General features: G+C 40.8%; 2 protein-coding genes across 5 annotated transcripts in view; one reads left to right on the plus strand and one right to left on the minus strand.

Annotated features, from left to right (window-relative positions):
- The window catches only part of LOC127351949 (cell migration-inducing and hyaluronan-binding protein), a 190,723-nt gene that overhangs the window by 138,278 nt on the left and 29,935 nt on the right, over positions 1–22,510 (plus strand). For all 4 annotated transcript variants that reach the window (XM_051379973.1, XM_051379974.1, XM_051379975.1 and 1 more), the window contains exons 15-17: positions 11,725–11,794; positions 12,309–12,437; positions 15,861–15,946. In XM_051379973.1, the coding sequence (XP_051235933.1) occupies positions 11,725–11,794; positions 12,309–12,437; positions 15,861–15,946 (285 nt within the window). The remainder of the gene's footprint in view (positions 1–11,724; positions 11,795–12,308; positions 12,438–15,860; positions 15,947–22,510) is intronic.
- Positions 1,994–22,510, minus strand: part of LOC127351993 (uncharacterized) — a 47,006-nt gene continuing 26,489 nt past the window's right edge. The window contains exon 2 of the mRNA XM_051380060.1: positions 1,994–3,579. Coding sequence (XP_051236020.1) covers positions 2,585–3,493 — 909 coding nt within the window. The 5' untranslated portion in view covers positions 3,494–3,579 and the 3' untranslated portion in view covers positions 1,994–2,584. The remainder of the gene's footprint in view (positions 3,580–22,510) is intronic.

Consider the following 22,510-nt stretch of genomic DNA (forward strand, 5'->3'; position numbering starts at 1 on the left):
ATCTGTAACTACAATTACTATTGTTTCATCTGCGAACTTCAGGAGACTCCAGCTTTGCCTTGTTGGTCCATCTGCTCGCAGTCTTGACCACAGGCTTAGTAGATTTTAGTTTCTGCCTGTATGTTGGGATAAGATGAACCAGACAGTGATCAGAGAGCTCCAAGGCTGCATGGGGAACAGAGTGATAGGCATCCTTTAGTGGGGTAGCAGTGGTCCAGTGTGTTAGTATCCCTGGTGGGACACTTAATATGCTGTCTGTATTTTGGAAGTTCATGTCTGAGGTTTGCTCTGTTAAAGTCCCTGAGAGCAATGAGTAGGGGGTCTGTATGTTTTTTCTCCAAGTTTGTTATCTGGTCAGCCAGGTGTTGTAATGCCTCACTAACACTGGCCTAAGGTAAAAACAAAAAAAATCAGAATAAACTCCCACGGTGAACAAGTTTGAAGTTTATGAATAAGGTGAGGACTACATGATTTCCTTAACACTGTGACTGTACACTAACCTTCGTTAGCGTAAAAGCAGATTCCGCTTCCCCTCTTTCCCCCCCCCGAGACCTCCGTTACACAGCCCGCTCTGAGGAGTTGGAATTCCGGCAGGAGAAGTCAGGTGTCTGGTATGTGCTCACCGAGCCATGTTTCCGTGAAGCACAGCAGATGAAGGGCGGCAGATCTGTAAAAGTTTTGTTTTGTTCATTTGTTAATTTGAGGAGCAGCAGTTCATCCACCTTGTAGAGAGCAGAAGGTATAAATGCAAATGTAGAATACTGACTCAAATATACACTCAAGAGCGGAAGTAAAGTTTCAAAAACAAACTTAGACGTCCTTGTTTCTTAAAAAACTACTTTTTTACCCATGTGCTTGTAACCAGTGATATCTGCTCTTGCTTGTACCTAACACAAACACAGTTCACCAATGATCTCTGGATGTGTTTGAAGTTTAATTTTTTTTGTGTTGCAGAGTTACTACATGACAAAGAGCACTGATTAATCTCAAGCTAGCTTTATCACTCATCTGTATATATCTTTCATTTAAAGTTCTAAAATAAATATATAAAGATACTACTAGTCTCAAACAAAACTCTATCGCAGGATAGCAGAGAAACTCTTTAAGGTGATATTTCTGCTGACCTCAGAGACAGATGCAGAGACAATGAAACAAATACGTGATTTCCACTTATTTCTTCAAGATACAAGAAAACAGATAATTAGCAGATGAAGAAGTACAAAAATCTTTTAACACTGTGAAAGGGCAGACTTGGCAAGTGATCATTAGTTAAAACTCTCCCTTTCTTGCTCACACATACACACACTCAGATACACACACTTTTGTTTGACTGTAGTTCTGTTTCGTTAGATTATGTGAGTATTGCTGCAGCACCTGCAATTATTTTTCATCAATCAAAAGACACTTTCAATTATCTGCCAACATTTTAAAGGTCAGAAAACAAGCTCACAATATCAGTGAAAAAACAAACAATAAAAATAATATTTTGTTCTTAATTTTATGCATGTGAATGTGTGATTCATAGTGCTAATATGTATTGAAATATCTGTTGGCAACTGTAAAAAAAAACACTGAGACACCAGCAAACGTGTGACCTCCACAACAACACAACCAGTGTGGAGAGTCTTAAACTGCTAGTTAGCGCATAATTTACACAGTTATGTGTCAATTTCAGTTTAGAACACATTAATAGGGACCTAAAAACTTGCAACCCTTCCTCAAGTCAAAACTCAGTTCAGAACACATACTCCTACAATCAGTGATATTTCTGATGTCCATCAAGGATACACATGATCAATCAGATTAGAAATCATAGAACCACTGCAGATAATGCATAATGATCATAAAGCTCATAATGATCAGAATCAGGCTATGGTCTCAAAAGTAATACAGTGATTTTTATCTATACATACACAGTTACAACGCAAACAGCAGCTGATCTTTCAACTGATTTTTCAAGAAATTAGTTGTGCAGTGCAGGATAACGCTTGACTGACATTGCACAGGTGTTACATGTTTTTCCCCTGACAGTGTTCCTTGTTGGGCTGCCGTTGAGAGATACTAACACAAAGAGCCCTATTTTAATCACTCAAGCACAACCAGTACAAAGCAACAGGTCTTAGCGTATAGCGCCAATTCATAACAGAAGTTATCTCAGGACACTTTTCAAATAGAGCAGGTCTAGACCGAACTCCTTATAACATAATTTACAGAGACCCAACAGTACCACCATGAGCAAGCACTTGGCGGCAAGGACAAGGAAAAACTGCCTGTTAAAAGGCAGAAACCTAGGACAGATCCTTCGGCTCTATGTGGGTGGTCGTCTGCCTCGACCAGTTGGGGTGAGAGAGAGAGAGAGAGAGAGAGAGAGAGAGAGAGAGAGAGAGAGAGAGAGGTAGGTGCACAGCAACAACAGTAGCAACAACTACACTAATAGTAGTGACTGAAGAAGATGATGACGACGACGACGACGACAACAACGATGGGGGACAATGAGCAGTGACAATAGTAATAATAGTAACTGTAGTAATAATAATATTAATAATAATAATAATAATAATATCAGTGATATTAGCAATGGCAGTCAAGCAGGACCATGGCAGGAGGCTCCACCAGGATCCATGAGAACCTGCGAGACGAGAAAGCACAAGAACTCCGGGGAAGAAGTGAAGTTAGTAACATGCATTAATGGAACATGAATGAGTGCAGAAAGAGAGAGAGAGGAAGGGAGGAGCTCAGTGCACCATGGGAAATCCCCCAATAGTCGTACGTTTCTGTGTACAAACTGAGAACGACCTGATAAGTATGACCTAAACCAGCTTAGTGCGGTTCCTTTCATGCCAATTTGATGCTCAAGTCTCTGTAAAAGAATATTATGGTCAATGGTGTCAAATGCAGCACTAAGATCTAATAATACAAGTACAGAGACAAGTCCATTGTCTGAAGCAATCAAAAGGTCATTATTAACTTTAACCAGAGCTGTCTCTGTGCTGTGATGAACTCTTAATCCTGACTGAAAATCCTCAAATAAGCTATTGTTATGTAGAAAGTCACACAACTGTTTGGCGACTACTTTCTCCAGAATCTTAAAGAGGAATGGGAGGTTAGAGATCGGTCTATAGTTGGCTAAAACCCCTGGGTCAAGAGTGGGCTTTTTAAGAAGGGGTTTAATTACAGCTACTTTAAAGGACTGTGGTACATATCCTGATAATAAAGAAAGATTAATCATATCCAGGAAAGAAGTGCCAATTAAGGGTACGACTTCTTTAAGCAGCCTAGTTGGGATCGGGTCTAACAGACAGGTTGATGGCTTTGTTGAAGAAATTATTGAAGTTAATTGATGAAGATCGATAGCAGAAAAACATTTTAGATATATATCTGATTTTACAATAGTTAAAGTTTCTGAACTTAGAGAGCCAGTGATAGCTGTTGATGGCAGTTTGTGATTAATTTTCTCTCTAATAGTAATAATTTTATTATAAAAGAAGCTCATGAAGTCATTGCTACTTAAGTTTATGGGGATATGTGGCTCAATAGAGCTGTGACTCTGTCAGCCTGGCTACAGTGCTGAAGAGGAACCTAGGGTTGTTCTTATTTTCTTCTATTAGTGCTGAATAATAGGCTCCTCTGGCATTACGGAGGGCCTTTCTATAGGTTTTAAGATTATCTTGCCAAATTGAGCGATATTCTAATAATTTCGAAGAGCGCCATTTCCTTTCAGATTTCCTAGCTTTTTGCTTTAATTGGCGGGTTTGGTGGTTGTACCACGGTGCTAGCCTCCTGTGTTTTAATAATTTCCTTTTTATAGGGGTGATAGAATCTAATGTGGATCGTAGTGAGCCTGCAGCACTATTAACAAGATTATCAATTTGGGAGGGACTAAAGTTATTATAGGACTCTGTTAAATTTAGACATGGCATTGAAATAAACACTGAAAGAATCTCCTCCTTAAATTTAGCTACAGCACTGTCAGATCTGCTGTAGGAAGTTTTGCCTAATGGCTTATAATCTAATAGTATGAATTCAAAAGTTATTAAATAATGGTCAGATAGAAAAGGATTTTGTGGGAAGACTATTAAATGTTCAATATCAATGCCATATGATAGAATGAGGTCAAGAGTGTGATTAAAACAACAAGTTTTAGTCATTTTAAGTTACAAACAGTGCTTTGACGTAGTGAGGACGGGTCAAACTGTCCTCACAATGCAAAACTGTCCTCACTACGACAGTTTAAAACTCAAATTGGTCCTCATAAAGAGAGCAATACAAGCCAACCTGCACACAAACATTTATCAGTAGATAGCCTGTTTTCCTCCCTGCACCTTCACTTTGTTATAGCAGCATTATATTTAAAGCATAAAGATGCAGCTCAGAATATAAAGCAGTTTAATCCAGGTCACATGACTTTTTTATCTCACCCCGCTGCCGCTGCCTTCAGCTGCAGAGTATAAAGGCCAAGGTTAGGGATGCATAATGGCACCGGCTTACAGAGCCTTCCACCTTCTCTCCAACATGAGTGCGCTGGGAGGATTTTCTGTTTCTAACGTTATCTAAGCTTCTGCTCCTTCCCTTTCATTACTCTTTTCCTTTCCTCTGTCCTTTCCTAATTTATCCAATTATAACAGGCTTCTAGTACACAATGCACCATGCTCCTAATGAGGCTTTTTGTCCAATTTGTCTGGATCAATGTATTCTGTAATGATTTCCAAATCCCAGTGTATTTATTACTGCGGTTCAAAAATTCCAATTTAATCAAACATGATTGCACTAACAGCATTCCCCACTGTAAGATTTATGATGATTAATTTCTAGTCAGCTTTTTAACGCTCCCTCGTGGCTCCTTCTGTCTCTTCCCCTGTCATTGTTGAGTTGTGTATGTGCTGAATTTAAATGCTCAGATGAGAACAATAAATTGCAGTCAGATTTGCCAGGAACAGGGACATGTGGGCTGCATGAGGAGGATGAGACTGTCATTTAAACTGAGCCAGATGAATGTGCTGGGCCTAAATGCATGTGTGTGTGTATGTGTGTGTGTGTATGTATGTGTGTGTGTGTGTGTGTGTGTGTGTGTGTGTGTGTGTGTGTGTGTGTGTGTGTGTGCATGCTTTAGCATGCATTTGACAAAACAAATTATCCAGCCAAGCCATCACCTTAAGAGGAAATGGCAAGACACAGTTGGTTGTGTTTTTAAGCTTCAGTTCCTTCAGCAGAGAACGGTTTCCATTCACACACACACAAGTTTTCCTTGTAACGCGTTTTTACAAAAGATCCCTCATCAGCAGTCAGAATATCGGACAAAATTTTAGCTAACTGCAAACATCAATGGGTGTGTTTGCTTGCATGTACTTGTGTTGTAATGGCTATTGAAACTAGTCCAGCTTTGATATGAGCAGTGATACAGCAGCATTTTAATTTCACTCAAACAAGTGTGTAACATACAGTAAAAGATCATCTCATCCTTTCTTATCTTTCCACATCAGCTTGTTGTTAGCTACTATCTCCCCCTGCTGGTTTTTATCGCTGTGCACACCTAGAGCCGGGGTCTGTCCGAGGTTTCTGCCTCTTAAAAGGACGTTTTTTCTTTCCGTCTTCGCCAAGTGCTTGCTCATGGTGGGAACTGTTGGGTCTCTGTAAATAATGCTATAAGGAGTTCGATCTAAACCTGCTCTATTTGAAAAGTGGCCTAAGATAACTTCTGTTATGAATTGGCGCTATACAAATAAAACTGAATTGAACTGAATTGCTCTGATTTCATCATTGCAGAGAAGTTTAAGTACCCAACACAGCAGGTGGTGTTCCTAGATGCTCCCAGATTGTGAGGTACTTGACAACCTGTGGATGAGACTAAATTAACTTTTTTTCTCCAGAATGACTGACCCCACCCTTAAGGTATTCAGCCTCCACTCTGAATTTAGGATATTGAAAAGATTGTCCCATTGCCAAGAGCAGAGGATGTTCTGAACAAACCAATCCTGTTACCAGACACGGACAGCGATATTGGATAAATCTTATGATCGATGATGACGTTTTAGCCATGCTCGCTGTAAGGATGGTTATGTCTACAAGATAGATTGTCACAGAATTTTATACAGGCCTTCATGGTCCCCTTAGGATGAATTCTAATGTCTTTAGTGTTCTCCTGTCTTTCTTCTCTAGTGCCAACATGAGGTTGACAAGAGTGAACTGTCTTGATTTCTGGATGGATTGCCATGAAATTTGCTTTGAAATATTCAAGGCCCCTAGAGGACAAACTCTGATGACTTTGGTGACCATCTGTCTTTTCCTCTAGCACCACCAGCAGGTCAAACATTTCAATCATCTCATTCAGTGATACATCTCTATATCTACTTGATGGAGTAGCACAATTTTTTACAAACAATCATGGTTCCCAGATGATGTATCCTAATGACTTTGGTGGTTCCTGGCATCTCTTTAAGCACCACCATGTAGTCAACTTTTTTGTTTTTTGCTAAAATGTCTCAACAAATATTGAATGCATTACTAGGAAATTTGTCGCAACATTAATAGTCCCCAGAGAACTGCAATCAGTTTGATCCCCTAAATTTCCATCTGGTGCCATCAGCTAAAAATATCAGTTCAGCCAGGACCATTTTTGTCAAAATAACTTTTATTCCAAAGCAGAATGTTACATTTGGCGGTATGGCTCTGTTCTGGGAGGTGTGCTCAACAACAACACAGACAAGTAGAGCGGCAGCAGAGACCCCCCAGGGTACAGAACAGAGCAAGCATTAATGGCAATCAGAAAATGACATTGATTAATTAGATACAACATAAAAGGAGGAGCTGGGGTGGAGGTGGGTGCAAAAAGGCTTGTAGAGGAAACAGCAAAGATAGGCAGGCTAAAGCAGCTTAAATAAGGCGCCATGAATGATATTTTCCAATTGGCAGTCAGCTGACTGTGTATGGTTTCCAATAGGAAGCTTAGGAGGAATCAGCTGAGCCATCAGCTGATGTGCGTTTACAACTATCTGTGATCAGCTGATGTAGCTGGAATTTAGAGCTGAGCTTGACTTTGTGGCCTGCCTGAACTAACGCCATGCTTAATTTGTCCAGTACTGGCTTATTATCAAATACTAATGACATTCCTATTCACTAGCTAATGCTAACAGGCTAAGCTAAAAATGATGAACATGGTTAACATTATACACTTTCTTTTACATAGAAACATTGTAAATATTGTATGGCATATCGATTATGGAAAAAAAATGTAGGTAGACTGACTTAGACAGACATGCTACACATCCACTCCGACCTCCACAACTTTATTTTGCACTTCTCTACATGGGACACACTTTATCCCTGCCGTATCAGTGTGGTCAGTGTCCTGTGCTCCAGTCAAGCAACCCAGTGTCTTTGCTGTTGTATACTTTTTAATGACAAGCAAATTTTATGAGAAAAGTTATTGACCCTGATTTTTTATCTTTATTGAACATTAAGTCAAATTCTGGCAGTTTGTCTTAAAAATAAAATGTACCTCCATGTTCCCACAACTTGCAACAGCAGTGCCAGAGTTAGGATGGGTTTAGGAAAGAGGTAGAGGGAAACAAAGACCCAGAGAAAAGCAAATAAAGTAGAGAGGAAAAAGTGGAGAAAGGAGAGGTTTGAGGTGCAGTGCTGCCATGTGGTAAGCTGCTGTGGAGCTGAACTGCATATCTGCCATTTCTATTCATATTTATTACCATAAGCTGCTTTTTCTCACACACCTGCAAATGGAACTATAATGATTTTCTCATTATGCCTGGTGCATGTGTGAAAGGTGCTTTCTGCACACAAAAAGAAACCCAGAGGAATTTACATATTTATTAAAAATATATATATTTAAGAGAGATGTCTGCACTGTTATGTAAGTCTAAAAGAAGCTTACAATAATGGATGCATTTATTTAAAAATCTAGCAATCTAAGAGGGAGAAATAATGAACAAAAGGCTAAGAGAGAAAACTGATAATACATGTAGTGGGGACAGTATCAAACTGTCTACATGAGAGACATCCTCCAGACATAAACATACAAAGTATCAGTGTCACTGTTTCTGTGCACACTGCAAGCATTATGGAAGTATGTGACTCCTGTACGGTCTACACAAACCTATAGAAGCCTGAGTTGCTGCAGGCCTGGATCCTCTCTGACAGCCAGCAGTCAAAATATTGTGTAATGTAAGTCTGCAGCTTTTGTGAGCTGTGAGTTGTGACGATGAAGCATGCAGGTATGGGTGGAGTGGGATAAAGCCCAGTGACAGCTATAGGGGCACTAAACTGATCCATGTCATGTTTAGTGTCTTTGTGTTTTTGCATGAGTCTCTCTTCCGCCTGATGGTATCTATCCATGCAGATCATTTTGGTTTCAGTTGTCCAGGTTTGGAGATATGTGTCTGAGATTTCAGACTCTCACCTGTATATATTAGAGATGAAAGGCATTCATTAGTCACATTCACCCATATTCATACACTGATTCCTCACGTGCCAATGACACAGCATCGGAAGCAATTTTGGGATTCAGTCTCCTGCTTGTGGACACTTAAACATGTTTTTTAAGATAGGAGCGGAATATTTTCCGCTCCTAGGATATGTTTGATTTGAAAAAGAATGTATTCTAATTATTCTAATTATCTCTTATTCCCCTCCTGCTTCATTCATTTATCTGCAGGATTTCGGGTTTTTTTTAAGACTCACTCTGCATAGAATGTTTTGAGTGCGAAGCACCTTGCAGTGTTTCCTTCTTCCTTTCGGCGGCCGTGTTTCATTCTGCCTTCCAGAGTTGCCATTCAGAACAGCTAGCCTAGGACCAACATGGTAGAATGACATATGGTGTGAACTAGTTCTGTTCGAGCATGACAGGACCCTTTACCTGCACAGTGTTGCACTTGAGTATTTGGTGAAAAAGCAGAGTAATGGGGCATAGTGAAAAAAATATTTTTCAAATTCCATTCACCTCCAGTGACTTGGGTTGGAGGCAAAAATGTTAGAGACAGATATTTAACAACCAAAACTAACTGCATACAACTAGCGGGTAAACTGACTCTTTACATGAACAAAAGTCAGTCAGCTTTTTTTTTAAACCTGGATTTCTCCCATGTTTTTGTGTCAAAATGACTAATGGGGACAAATTCAGTCCAGTATTGAGTGACAGCATTGCAGCTGGCAATGCAAAACAGGCTACAATGTAATCTTTATGGGCAATCACAAACCGTCAAAGTACGTCAATTAAAAGTGCTAGTTTTTGCTACTGGCTGGCTGAGACTGCTTTGTGGCCACAGGCTGCAGCACTCTCTTCCAACACTGGGCCAAATACAAAACTTGTTGTTTCCATTAGTCACCTTGACACAAAAACATGAGAATATAAGGTTGAAAAATACCAACCCATTAAGAACAGTCTGTGGTTTTATTTTTAATTGTAACTTTTCTTTCTTGTAGGATTTTTTTATAGCTGTCAAATTTGTTTGGTTAAATAAGAGCACAATAAATGAATCCAATTAGGCACAGTAAAGCTGTCCTACAAACACATTTTGTCAGCATTTTCCTCTGAATCATTATAACCTGAACTATTGTCCCTGGTGGAAACTGAATTAGTCAAAGAAATGTACTTTCCCCTCCCTTAAGCCAAATTCATGTTACAGTGTCGGCAGTAACATCAGTTACTTTACAGAGACTTCCATGTAAATGATTCTCTGGTGCCTGGAAGCGTACCAGCATGTCTGAAGGTTTCCAGCTTGTTTGACCTCTACTCTGCTAAACTTTCTGTCTCTGCTACATCATTATTGTTACATTCATCACTTTCTGTCTGAGGAAGAAGAACGAGTTTGTTAATCCCCTTGGGGAAATTCAATTTTCGATCCGTTGTTATTTACACACACACACACACACACACAAACACAGACTCGGTGTGTTGACTTTCTTCTGGGGACATTACATAGACTTAACGTGTTCAGAGGATCAGTCACTTCCACAGTTTCTATTCAGTGTCCATGTGAGCAGTCGTGCAATGCATTCTCAAAGTGCTGTTATGTCGGCTGCTAATTTTTTGCATAAAGTAGAGGTCCAGGCTACTTCATTCAAATCAGGGACATCTGGTAGTGCTACTCACTGCCTCTGGAAACTAACGAAAAGCATTTTAAACTAATCATTCAGATTCAGCAACTGCATGGCTTAAAATGTGTTCAGAAACACGTTTCAGTGAGAGAAAATATCCAAACGAGACGCCGTGTTGGTTCAGAACATCAAGTATTTGTCCAGTCAGGTGCAGCCAGAAGTGTTTACACGGTTGTGTGGGTTTGTGACTACGAGTGTCCAACCCTTCGCATCCAAAAATGTAGCTTTGGACAGGTAACATAACATTTATTTCCTGGAGACTTACCCTAACCATAACCAGTGCTTGCATAACGCTAACCCCAAGCAAGAGCACCTCGGCAACTCAGGAGGTTAACTGGCACCTCTTGCCAAGCCATTCCCAAGCCAAGTCCCAACAGACCTATGCTGGAAAGCGTCATGACCCCTCGTGTCCAGTAACACCACTGTGGACCATCACATTTATTACCCAGAGACTTACCCCAACCATAACCAGTACTTGTATAATCCTAACCCTAACCTTGGCCCGGGACGTCAGGATGCTACAGACTTAGCTACTGCTTATAAGCTTCCATATCATCTGTACATCATCACTGTCAACTTCTTCTTCTAAAAAGAGAGAAGACAGCTGAGATTCTGTCTGCCCCCTCCTTTCCGTCTGCATTGGACCTTCCTCCCTCTCATCCTCTCAGACAGGAAAACACATCAAGGAGCCTGGGGGTGACTGAACCTTGATTGGGGCTGGCTGAGACCTTGATTACACCAGAGCTAATTCTTTTCTCATCCAAACTGAGCTGCTGCAGGGGGTGATGAGCGTATTTCCTTGTTAATGCTGAATAATTGAGAATAGAGGTTAACAGATAGGTCAAGATGAGGGATGTAGCAGAGAGTAAACCCACTTTGCCACAATTTGTTTGAAAATGAGTTTTTTACCCTTCTAGGCTGAAATAATAATATTATTGTAGTGGAAATTTGAGTCAGGTCAGCCAGTCTAGCTATTTATTATATCTAGTCAAAGGAGTTTTTGTTCAGCTGAACACAGGACTTTTATTGGACTATCATAGGACTATTATTTCTATTATTTCCTCATGTATAACCTTGTAGGATGACCACATGCCCTTCTAAAAGTGTCTTCTCTTCAGAGGTACACACCTTCTTTCTCATTCTTTCATTCATTCATTCTAAATTAGAAGTAATGATTGAACTTCTGAAATGTACTCAAAGTATAAAAGTAAAAAGTACTCTCTTGGTGTCTCTGAAGGACATTTCTACCGGCTGTTTCTGTGCAAAGCTGAAACTTCAAACAGGGTCGAATCTCCTCTTATCTGTTTCATCTTGTTACATCTTTCATGGTGTTTTGGTCATGTTATGTCTATCATATCATATCAAAACAATGCATATTTCTTTTTCTTTGTAAAAGTGAAACTGAAGTCATTTTTTAATCTCAGCGGTTTCGTTCTTCACACATTTGTATCGCGATTTAATTATCTCATGATATATCTTTACATTCCTAAACAGTACATTTCTCTGCTGTGCTCACACTTTCTTTATTTACTACTACATCAGTGGCTCAAACTGTTTGTGTGAAATAACCAAACTCTTTTCTCTTGTTCCTTCCCAACACTCTCCCTCTCTTTATAGCGCAACTTCAACTTTCTGGATCGCCAACCCCAATAACAACCTCATCAACTGTGCTGCTGCAGGCTCAGAGGTGAGTTTCTCACTCCCGCTTCTCACTTTCTCTTACCTCACCTCCCCTACCCCCTCACCCCCCACACACCTCGGTCTCTCTGCAGGTGGCGGTCTGTCTCATTACCACGTTGCCAGGTCAGATTAATGACTGTGTACTCCTATTAACTTCAGAATCAAGTAGACAACTGACAGAGGCACTGCCACACTTTCTCTATGATAGAGTGCCAATTAAGATCATACTTCTGGGATTTCACAAGGATACGTCGGGTGGAATAGAGTCTCATTTATCCTCACTGATGTAATAACCATGCTCATTTGCATGCCTGCGAAGAACAACACAGAAACAGACAGGCTGACATGCAGGGTGGCAAAGCCGAGGCTGTAGTTTTGTGTGTGGGTGTATGAACAATAAACTCTCAGCATGAAACTACACATGTCCACGGGGTTCTGTCTTGTTCTACATTAATAGTAATTAAAAAACACGTCTTGACAGCTTCTTTTTATGTTGTGGTTTTATGTTTGTGTGTGATCAGGAAACCGGTTTCTGGTTCATCTTCCACCATGTGCCCACTGGCCCCTCGGAGGGGCTTTATTCTCCAGGACGCACTGAACACACACCTATGGGCCAATTCACCAACAACAGAGCCCATTCCAACTACAGGGTGAGTGTGAGGACGAGGGGATGCACAATGTTCTGATTGTGGTGTCACACTCTGTTCCTGTTCCTGAGTGAGGGTAGTTCAGCCAGCCTAATACCTAGTACCTAATTACAACTACTGAAATTAGGTCCTTTTTTTGGGTAGTATTTTTTCAAGAACATGTCAACCAGTTGGGCTGTTTTGAATGGCTGCTATTGATAATGCATCAAACGTCAACAGTTATAAGGTAACTAATAAGGTTATAAGGTAATACTAATACTCTAGTCTACTAGTTTTTGTACTTTTGCTAAAGTATTTTTTAACACCACCAGTTTTACCTGTAGTTAAGTAACATTTCAGTAATGTAACAGTACTTCTACTTGAGTACATATTTTCAGTAATCTTTCCACCACTGTATGTAGTAATACCAGTTAACAAGACACCTCCACAAGAGATAGTGTATGACTAACTATCAAAATATCAACATCAGTTTACTAGCTATGGTTGATGTCACAGTGATGTCATCAGGGTTATCTCGGTTCAGGCTAGGAGAGTACAAATTAATACCAGGGAGTGTGCGCTACAAACTAGAGGTGTGGCATTTGAAAGATGTGATCATTTACCAGGGAAGGAGGTTCAAATGGAGGACATTAGAGAGTCCCATTATGGATGTATGATCCAGGGTTTTGGTAGATTGACCACTGACAGAATATAATTAGTGGACAGAGATTTGGGGTCTGTGAAGTGAAGTCAATGCAGAAGTGTCTCAAACCTGAGACGTTAAAATCCTTTCAGAAACATATTTTTTAGTGTACTGTTTATCTGGAATATGAGAACCTGTGTGACCAGATGAGCTGCCATTGTTTCCTGAAAGCAGCTCAACTCACAGTACTTCACCTCCACTGGCTCCAAAAAAACAATATGGTGACGACCATAACACAAAACTCAAGGCTTCAAAATGGTACTCCACAAACCAATGGGTGAGATCACAATAAGTTCACCCTTGAGCTTGACCGATACTAGGGACTAAAGTTCAGAATGTCCCTGCTGCTTTGATTTTGACTATAATCTGTCTCTTGTGAGACTCTCAACTTCATGGAAGTGCAATCCTAAATCGCTGGCCACCCCTTGAAATTAGAGAATTTTCATGATAAAATTTTAAAAACCCTCAAAATGTTCAGCTTTGATTCAGTCCTGAGTAGAAAGGCCTCAGACTAAAAATAATTGTCCTGAAGTGACCCAGATGACTTTTTCCATAACTAGAAGTCAGTACATCACACTGACCTACGAATTGACATTCCTAATGTATTTGTATTGTTTTTAAAAAGGCCTTACAGGAACTGAAAACCAGAAGCTAACACCACATATTGATACGTTTGGAACCCATTCCACTTTCCACTTTTTTTAAGAATTTTGTAATTAATCAGCATTTATTCTGACTATTAAAACCACTACATCAATAAGAGCTCCTGGACACAAAAGCAAGACTATATTGTCACATGCGACCTGCTAAGCAACAAAGAGAAGAGGAGCAATAGGTGAATAGTAAGAATAACAAAATTGAGGCCAGACACCAGAAACAGAGGAAAGTGAGCCAAAGGAGAGAGGGATGAGATGGAGAGGACAGGAGGGAGTTTGGAGGCGCCTGCGGCATCAAGCACAGCTCGAGCAGAGAGAGATTTATGAGGCGCTGGTGGAGAGGAAGTGTTATTGTTATCTCCCTCCCTTTTTTGCCCCCAACAGTGATCTCTTTTCTCTCCCATCTCACTCCATCCTTCCCTTCTTCACTTTTAATTTGGATCATTCTAATGGGAGCATAACTCATGTCAGGCTGCCACCCCGGGATGTTTGTGAGAGAAGAGGTTGTGGCAGGGCAGCAGGTTGGGCGTTCAGAGCAGCAACACAGTGTCTTTGTTTTGAAGCAGCGAACTGACAGAAGATGGCTTTTATCATTATGACTATTTTTATTTTATGCAAGGAAGAGCTATAGTATTAAGAACTGTAAAACAATTGGGGGTAGCTTGTTTGTTAGCTCCGGTACTCTGATGGAAGTTGCATGGAATGTTACCAGCCTAGTTGTGGGATTTAAAGCTCCATTAAAGTGAGATTTTACATTTATACTTGATTTAAAGGTCCATTGTGTAACATTTAGGAGGATCTATTGGCAGAAATAGAGTATAATATTCAGAGGTATGTTTTCATTAGTGTATGATCACCCAAAAAATAAGACTGTGATTGTGTTTTTGTTACCTTAGAGTGAGCTGTTTTTATTTACAAAGGCCACAGATCGCCTTCCATGGAGTCCACCATGTTTCTACAGTAGCCACTAGCACTAGATAGGGCCATTCAGGTTTTTTGTGCGAGAAGAGTAGCTATTAATGCCCAAAATATGATGTAGGAGTTAGTAGAATCCAGGACTGGTGTAAAACTGGTGAAAGTAAACAGAGCGTTTTTAAATGTAACTTGTAACCCTCCACACATATAGTTAATACTAGGCTAACTCTTGGCATTGGAGATAGTGGTAGGTTACTAATGTAGCCTGGTATGCTAATGTTTAATCTGTAATTGTATTTTTGGCTTTGGAAAAGCAAAGACACCACACTCCAAAGGCTTTAAATGTGAATATTGCTGTTAATGGAGCAGCTGTCAGTGTTAACTAACATCTTAGCCATAAGAGCTTTGTGAATCTATGATATAGCAGGTCTGTGTTGCAGGCAGTTTATTTGGAGTCTGTCTGCCCTCTTGTTGTCAAAATCCTTTAAACTATCACACACAAGCCTGGTTATTTGAAGTTACAACTCCCTTCATGACATTATAAAACAAATTCACATTTTCAGATGACAGCTACACTCATATTTTAGTGCATGCAGAGCGAGAAGTGAGCAGGTCAAGGTTAATAGGCAGCTTTATTAAATCCACCACAAACACTGTCAGGGCCACAATATTTAGCAGGATATTCACCAAGACTGATGATTTAAGTCATCTGCAGCTGATTTAATCTAAATGCACTGCTGCTCATTAAGACCTGAAGGACATGTGTGTGCAACATGTGTCTGAGTAGAAAAAGTCCTCTGCTACCGAGCCTGATTTATTGGTTGAAGAAGCCAGTAAACATGTTTCTCAACTACACTCAAGCACTCTGCACGAATTGCGGAAATAACAATAAACTGATGGTTTCAGCTCAACTGAAAGGTGAGCTTTTGAATAAAATGCTAATAACTGGAGTGCAGCTTTGGTTGGAGTGTTTTCATATTCCTTTCACATTAAAAATAGAGACAGGATTGTGTGGCAGCGCAGTAGAAAATATGAACAAACAAAGTCTGACCTGTGTAAATCAACCCCTGAGTGAACTCCTTTCTAACACCGGTTTATTCTTTATCATTTCTGCTCTGTCTTTTATTCTGCTGTGTTTTATACTGACTGTACTTGATGTTCTTTCCATTCCAGGCTGGAATGATTCTCGATCACGGAGTGAAGACCACCAAGGCAAACGACAAGGACAAGAGACCCTTCCTGTCTCTGGTTGGAGCCAGGTCAGACTTTGTAAATGTCTTCACCCTGTAACAAACAAACACCCTGTATGACAAGCTGAAGTCACATCACACCCAGTGTAATTCAGTATGATGGATCTGCATTCTGTAATGGTCCTGTTTCCTGTTTCCTGTTGATGTTCTGTAGCAGACAAACTGGAGTTTGGTATAATCTAGAGCCACAGTAGGAGGGTCACTTTAAATCTTCCTCTAGTGGAAGTGAGATTACTTGCATTGACATCAAGTAGAAGTGCAAAAGTCTATATAACAGTCTCATGTGGTCAGTGTGAGAGGACCAATGTGTCATCCTGACCTCACCACTTCAACATGAATACACCCTGCACACCACTCCCTCTTCAGCTCACTGATGCTCTTCAAGGTGTGGACGTCTTGTCTTTCTCAGAAAACTTTCTCACAGATTGCCTCGCCTGAAAAAAAGGTCAGAGGCCCCTTGTGTTTGAAAGTGGTGGCATATCAATTTATTTAATTTAATTTGGCATATTAAGTTATAATCATATTAAACCCCATTTATGATACTAGCATATAGTAACAATTCAATAGGACGTTTAGTGTATTTGGATTACTGCCTCTCTGCACATTATTTTTAATTGTTCCCAACAGAGTCCACCAAACTCATGCTGGGGCTGTAGTAAAGACCACTTAAATATATAAAATCAATACAGTATATTGATTTATCAATGCAATAGTGCAATAGTCTTTATACTGTTGTTCATGTTGAGAGTACAGTTTGATCTAACCTATACTGTACATACTGAACGGACTTTAAAGGGGTACTCCACCATAAAATGGGTGTTTTGAGTTGTAAACTGAATTTGTGACTATACTGTGATGAAACACTGGTTTGCTGGTTTTAAAACTGACGTTCTTACCAATTTTTTGAAATTCTTCATTTTGTGGGTAAAAATGGCCCTCTACTGTTTTAAATCACCCTGGACCCTGTAAGCCTAATGCTGAGATAGTGTCAACTATTTGGGGCGACTCTACGTCATGACGATTTATATTTTCAAAAACAGTGTTAACAGCCTCTACTCAGAGGAGGGCAGCCCACCTCCCCCAGCCTTCGCTTTGAGTGGGAGTCTGTGAAACCGCTGTGCTCACTGATCGAGACTGACCATTCACAAGAGTTTAGGCCACTCGGTTGAGCTACAAAGATTCATTCAGAGTCAGCAGGCTTAATCAGTAATTATTATGTATTTGGACTGAGCAAATTCATTTTTTTTTTTTTAAACACATTTTATTGTTTTTAAGCAGAGATAATACATAACAGAGACAAACCCCCCACCCCGACCCATTAGACAGCACGTTATACAAAAAAAAATACAATAAAAATATTAGTGATAATGACATATGATGAAAAAGTACAGTACTAGTTTGTCTCCAGTCCGCAGTATGTAATCATGAGTTGAGGGTAACCAGTCATCGGCAGCCTATCTGTGTCCCTCAATTTGAGGGAGGCGAGGGGAGGTCTTATTCCAATCAGAAAACTGTCTGCCCCTTAATATAAGATTTTTCAGATCTGCAGGTATATAATCTAGGAAGGGCGTCCATATTTTTAAAAATAACTCATCCTTACCCTTTACGACAGCTTGTAGCCTTTCATGAGGGAGGATATTAAAAACCTCCCTGTACCAAAGGGTGACACTAGGTGGAAAAACTTTGATCCAGTTTTTCAGTATACATTTTCGAGCGACTAGAAGGAGTTTTTCAAAGAGCTTACAATGTGATGCAGTGAGATGCAAGTCCCTAGACGGAAGGCCTAGGAGGAAGACCCCAGGGTCTTTCTCGATTTTTACTTTAAATATCCCACTGACTACTTTTGAAATAAGTGTCCAAAATCTGGAAATCAGTTTACATTCCCAGAAGTAATGGAAATACGTCCCCCTTTCTAAGTTGCATTTGTTACACAGAGGGGAAATGGAGTGGTCAATTTTGTTTAAAATAACAGGAGTAATATGCAGCCTGTGAAGTATCTTGTACTGAGTTTCTCTCAACCGGTTACAAGTAGATGTGGATCTGATAAGGCGTATCGTTGCGTGCCAATCATCCTCAATATATTCATTGTTCAAGTCTTTTTCCCATTTATGAGAGATGTCTGGTATATGGTATGAGACAGAAGAACCAAGAAGTGAGTAAAATGATGCTATAAAATGTTTTCTGTTTTTGCGCTCTAGAAGAAATCTCTCAGCATCACTGTAAGAGATGTTAGTAGAGAATGAGGTGGTCTGTAAAGACATAAAGTGCCTAATTTGTAAATACCCAAAAAAATGGTGCTTGGGAATACTGAATGTCTCCTGTAACTGCTGGAAGGACAGTAAGGTATTATCTCTCAATAAGTCGCCAATTACATGAATTCCTTTGTCTCTCCAAGAGAGGAACGTGGGGGAGCTGACACCTGCAGGAAAATCAGGATTTTGAGTTATGGGAGACAATAAAGACTTCACAGTTTTCTTTCCCAGGTGTTTAGATATATCATGCCATATCCTGATACTGTTATAAATGATAAGATTGCCTTTTACTTCTGGGTTTATCTTTTTTGCCTCACATGTGATTAAGCTCCACGGAGAGTAAGGGTGGCAAGCCCAGGAATCAATACAGGTCTCTCTCTTAGCATAAGAATGTAACCAAAGCCAGAAGTGGCGTGCATGACAGGCCCAGTTATAATACAATATGTTAGGCATAGAAAGGCCACCCATGTCTGTAGGTGATTGTAATATCTTAAGCCTCTGCCTAGGTTTTTTGCCTTGCCAAATAAATTTGGAAAATGCCTTCTCTAAGTCTAGGTTGATTTTCCTTGATAGATATAAGGGAAGCATTTGCAAAGGATATAAGAGTCGAGGGAGCACATTCATCTTAATGAGGCTGATTCGACCAAACAGGGAAAGGGGTAGGTTCTGCCATCGCTCCAGGTCTCTCTTAACTGAAGTACAGATTGGGGCCAAATTTAATTTTTGCAGATCCCTCAAGTCTGGGGACACTTTTATCCCCAAATAAGTAAAGCCAGATCTCGACCATCTGAAAGGGAAGTTCTCCGGAGCCTCTGTAGTACTCAGGGCGCCCAGTGGCATAGCTTCAGATTTACAAAAATTTATTTTGTAGCCAGAGATGTTACTGAACTTATTAAAAATATTCATAATTGCAGAAATTGATAGCTGAGGGGAGGACAGAAACACAAGGATATCATCCGCGTACAAGGCAATTTTGTGTTCCTTATGTCCTATTGTTATTCCCTTTATGTCGTTATGTAGTCGAATAGTTTCGGCTAATGGCTCTAATGCTAAGGCAAAGAGGAGCGGACTGAGAGGGCACCCCTGGCGGACACCTCTTGCTATTGGGAAGGGTTCAGAACGTCGCCCGTTAGTTATGACAACAGCTGTAGGCGAGTGATATATGGTTTGGATCCATTTAAGGAAGTCCCCCCCCAATCCAAATCTCCCCAGAACATCAAACAGATAGCCCCACTCAACCCTATCGAAGGCCTTTTCTGCATCCAGAGAGACGGCTAGTGCCTTCTGCTTGTATTGTGAAGTAAACTGTATAATATTCAAGAGCTTTCTCACATTGCTGGTTGAATAGCGTCCATGAACAAAGCCTGTCTGATCTGGATTTATAAGTGTGGGGAGTAATGTCTCCAGGCGTCTGGCCAAGAGTTTTGACAGCAATTTGCTGTCTACAGAAATTAAACTGATCGGTCTATAGGAGCCACACATGTCAGAAGGCTTATCCCTCTTCAGAATAACTGAGATATTAGCGATGCCCAATGTAGGGGGGAGGCAACCCCTAGTAAAGGAGTCTAAATACATGTCTGTAAGGGGACCGACTATTTCCTGACTGAATGTTTTATAAAATTCAGGGCCGAAACCGTCTGGTCCTGGGGCTTTACCTCCCTTAAGAGTGCGTATGGCTTGTAAGACTTCTTCTTTACTGATTGGCTTGCATAAATCTGCTTTCTGTACGTCTGAGAGAGATGGTAATTTTATCTTATTAAGAAACGCTGCTCTAGTCTTAGAAGAAGATGTGCATTCGGAACTATAGAGGCCTTTATAAAACAGTTTCATTACTTCATTTATATCAGATGATTTGAGGCGCCTCACTCCATTTCTATCTATGAGAGAAGGGATTACATTGGGCTCAGTTTTACCACGGGCAAGGCGAGCTAGTAACCGGCTTGGTTTATTGCCTGATTCAAATAGTCTATGTTTAGCAAAAAAAATCTGTGTCTCCACTTTTCTGGTTAAGAGCTGATTTAAGGCACAGCGAGCTGCATCCAGCTGTTTCGCCAGAGAGCTGCTATAAGATTTCTTAAACTGAGCTTCCAGGTTATCTATGGTCTTCTCTAAATCCAACTGTCTTTTAAGGGCATCTTTCCTCCGTGCCGACGTATAAGATATAATGGCCCCACGTATATATGCCTTGCCAGCTTCCCACAATGTAGAAGGACTAATATCTGGGGTTTTATTTATAGAGATGAACTGCTGCCACTCAGATGTGATATACTCAATAAAAGAATGGTTACTTAGTAGAGTAGGGTCAAGCCTCCAGTGCCTGCAGGCTGGATCCCGATAAGGAGGAGAGATAGTTACACTGATAGGTGAGTGATCAGAAAGAAACTTGGTATCAATTGTACAGTTCAGTACTCTACCCAAAACTGTTCTTGAAGACAAGAAGTAGTCTATTCTGGAAAAGACCTGGTGGGGAATTGAGAAGAATGTGTAGTCTTTATCTAGTGGGTGTAGTACCCTCCAAGCATCATATAAATCTAAATCTTTACAGAATTCCCCAATTTTTTACTTTTCTTGGAGAGAGTAGCTTGGGGGGGAGATATATCAATATTCGGGTTAGGTGTACAATTAAAGTCACCTCCTAGAAGTAAGTATGGGGAAGAAAATGTTGCCAAATCTGAAATAAGCTGTGGGATGAAAGAGGTATCATATATTGTTGGGGCATATATACACCCAAAAACTACATGTTCTCCATAAAGATAACCAGACAGAAGTACATAACGTCCCTCCTTATCCGATATCGTCTTATCCAGAGTGAAAGGCAGGGAGCGATGTAGGAGAATTGCAACCCCTCTACTTTTCGAGTTATAAGAAGAGTAGAATACTTGGCCCACCCAGTTTCTCCTCAGTTTTATATGTTCCAGGTCTGAAAGGTGGGTTTCTTGGAGGAAGGCTATTTGGCATCTCTCTTTTTTAAGGAAGGACAATATTTTCTGGCGTTTGATGACATGGTTAATACCCTTCACATTAAGTGAAACAACCTTAAGGTCACTCATGGAAGATTAAGCCCTTAATATAGTTGGAAGTATTCTATACATGAAACATTAAGAAAAAAGGCAGTATCTGACCTGATAATTAGTAAAGGACTGAAGCTACATATACACTGTAAGAATAAAAGTAATACAATGAGTATGGCTGTCTTTAGAAACCCCTTCTCAAAAGGTGGCTCAGAACCATGAACAAAATAGAGCCCCCCAAACGAGAGAACAAGAACAAAGAACATCCTTACAAAGGTGTTAAGAGTCTTAGGGCAGGTGAGGCAGAGAGGTATCCTCCCACCTGTGAGAGAAAAAACCACATCAGCCGCAGGGATGTCCACTGGCATCCCACTACCGATGCTTGTTCTCCGCAACCCACCCGCTCCCCAGCCGAACAACTGTACCAAGTCAGGGGAGAGGGTCTCACCCACATCTCGTAGCTCTAAAAGTGAACTCCGAGGGATGAGGTCCATACAAGTGGCCGGAGTATAATCCAGGTACATTGTAAAAAATAAGCGTCCGGCACCCATCTCCGAGGGTGCTGTCCCCATGTCGCACACAGGCTGCAGTTATCTATTCCTCATCTTCCATACGGCAAGTGTTCAGTTTCTGTGTCTGCTGTGTAAACCGCGTAAAAACACTTCAAATAATCCTTATTCCGCGCTCGGAATTAACCGTTCTTGCTCAGGAAATCCTCCGCTTCCCGTGGGCTTTTGAAGGAGCATTGTTCCCCGTTGAAGACGAAGTGCAAGCTGGCCGGGTAGCGCATCTGGAACCGTAGTCCTCTCTGGATGAGGCGTTCACATACCCCGTTGAACTGACGCCGGGCTTCCCTCACCTGGGCTGATAGGTCCTGGCGGATGTAAATCTTGTCGCCCTGGTAGATGATTTCGCCTTTCTCTCGGACAGCGGCGAGGATCCGTTGTTTGTCGTTAAAATTGTGCAACTTGATGATAACAGGTCGATTATAATTTTTCTTCGGCGGGCCTAAGGCTCTGTGAGCCCGGTCAATTTTAATCGAGCCTCGCTTGGTCTCCAGTCCCAGGGTGTCTGGAAGCCAGGTCCCGAAAAACCTGACGGCCTGGCTCCCCTCTGCACCTTCCTTAAGGCCGATAATGCGTATATTATCTCTGCGGCTCCTGTTCTCGCCGTCCTCAGCCCGGTCGGTTAAGATGTTCACTCGTTGTTCAAGTTCGGCTAGCTTGTTTTCCAGAGTGGTTGTGCGGTCCTCTCCATCCGAGATGCGGTTCTCAGTCTCAGTTATTCGCTTAGTGTTGTCCTCAACGCGG

This window comes from Dicentrarchus labrax, unplaced genomic scaffold (genome assembly GCF_905237075.1).
Source record: "Dicentrarchus labrax unplaced genomic scaffold, dlabrax2021, whole genome shotgun sequence".
Lineage (NCBI taxonomy): Eukaryota > Metazoa > Chordata > Actinopteri > Moronidae > Dicentrarchus > Dicentrarchus labrax.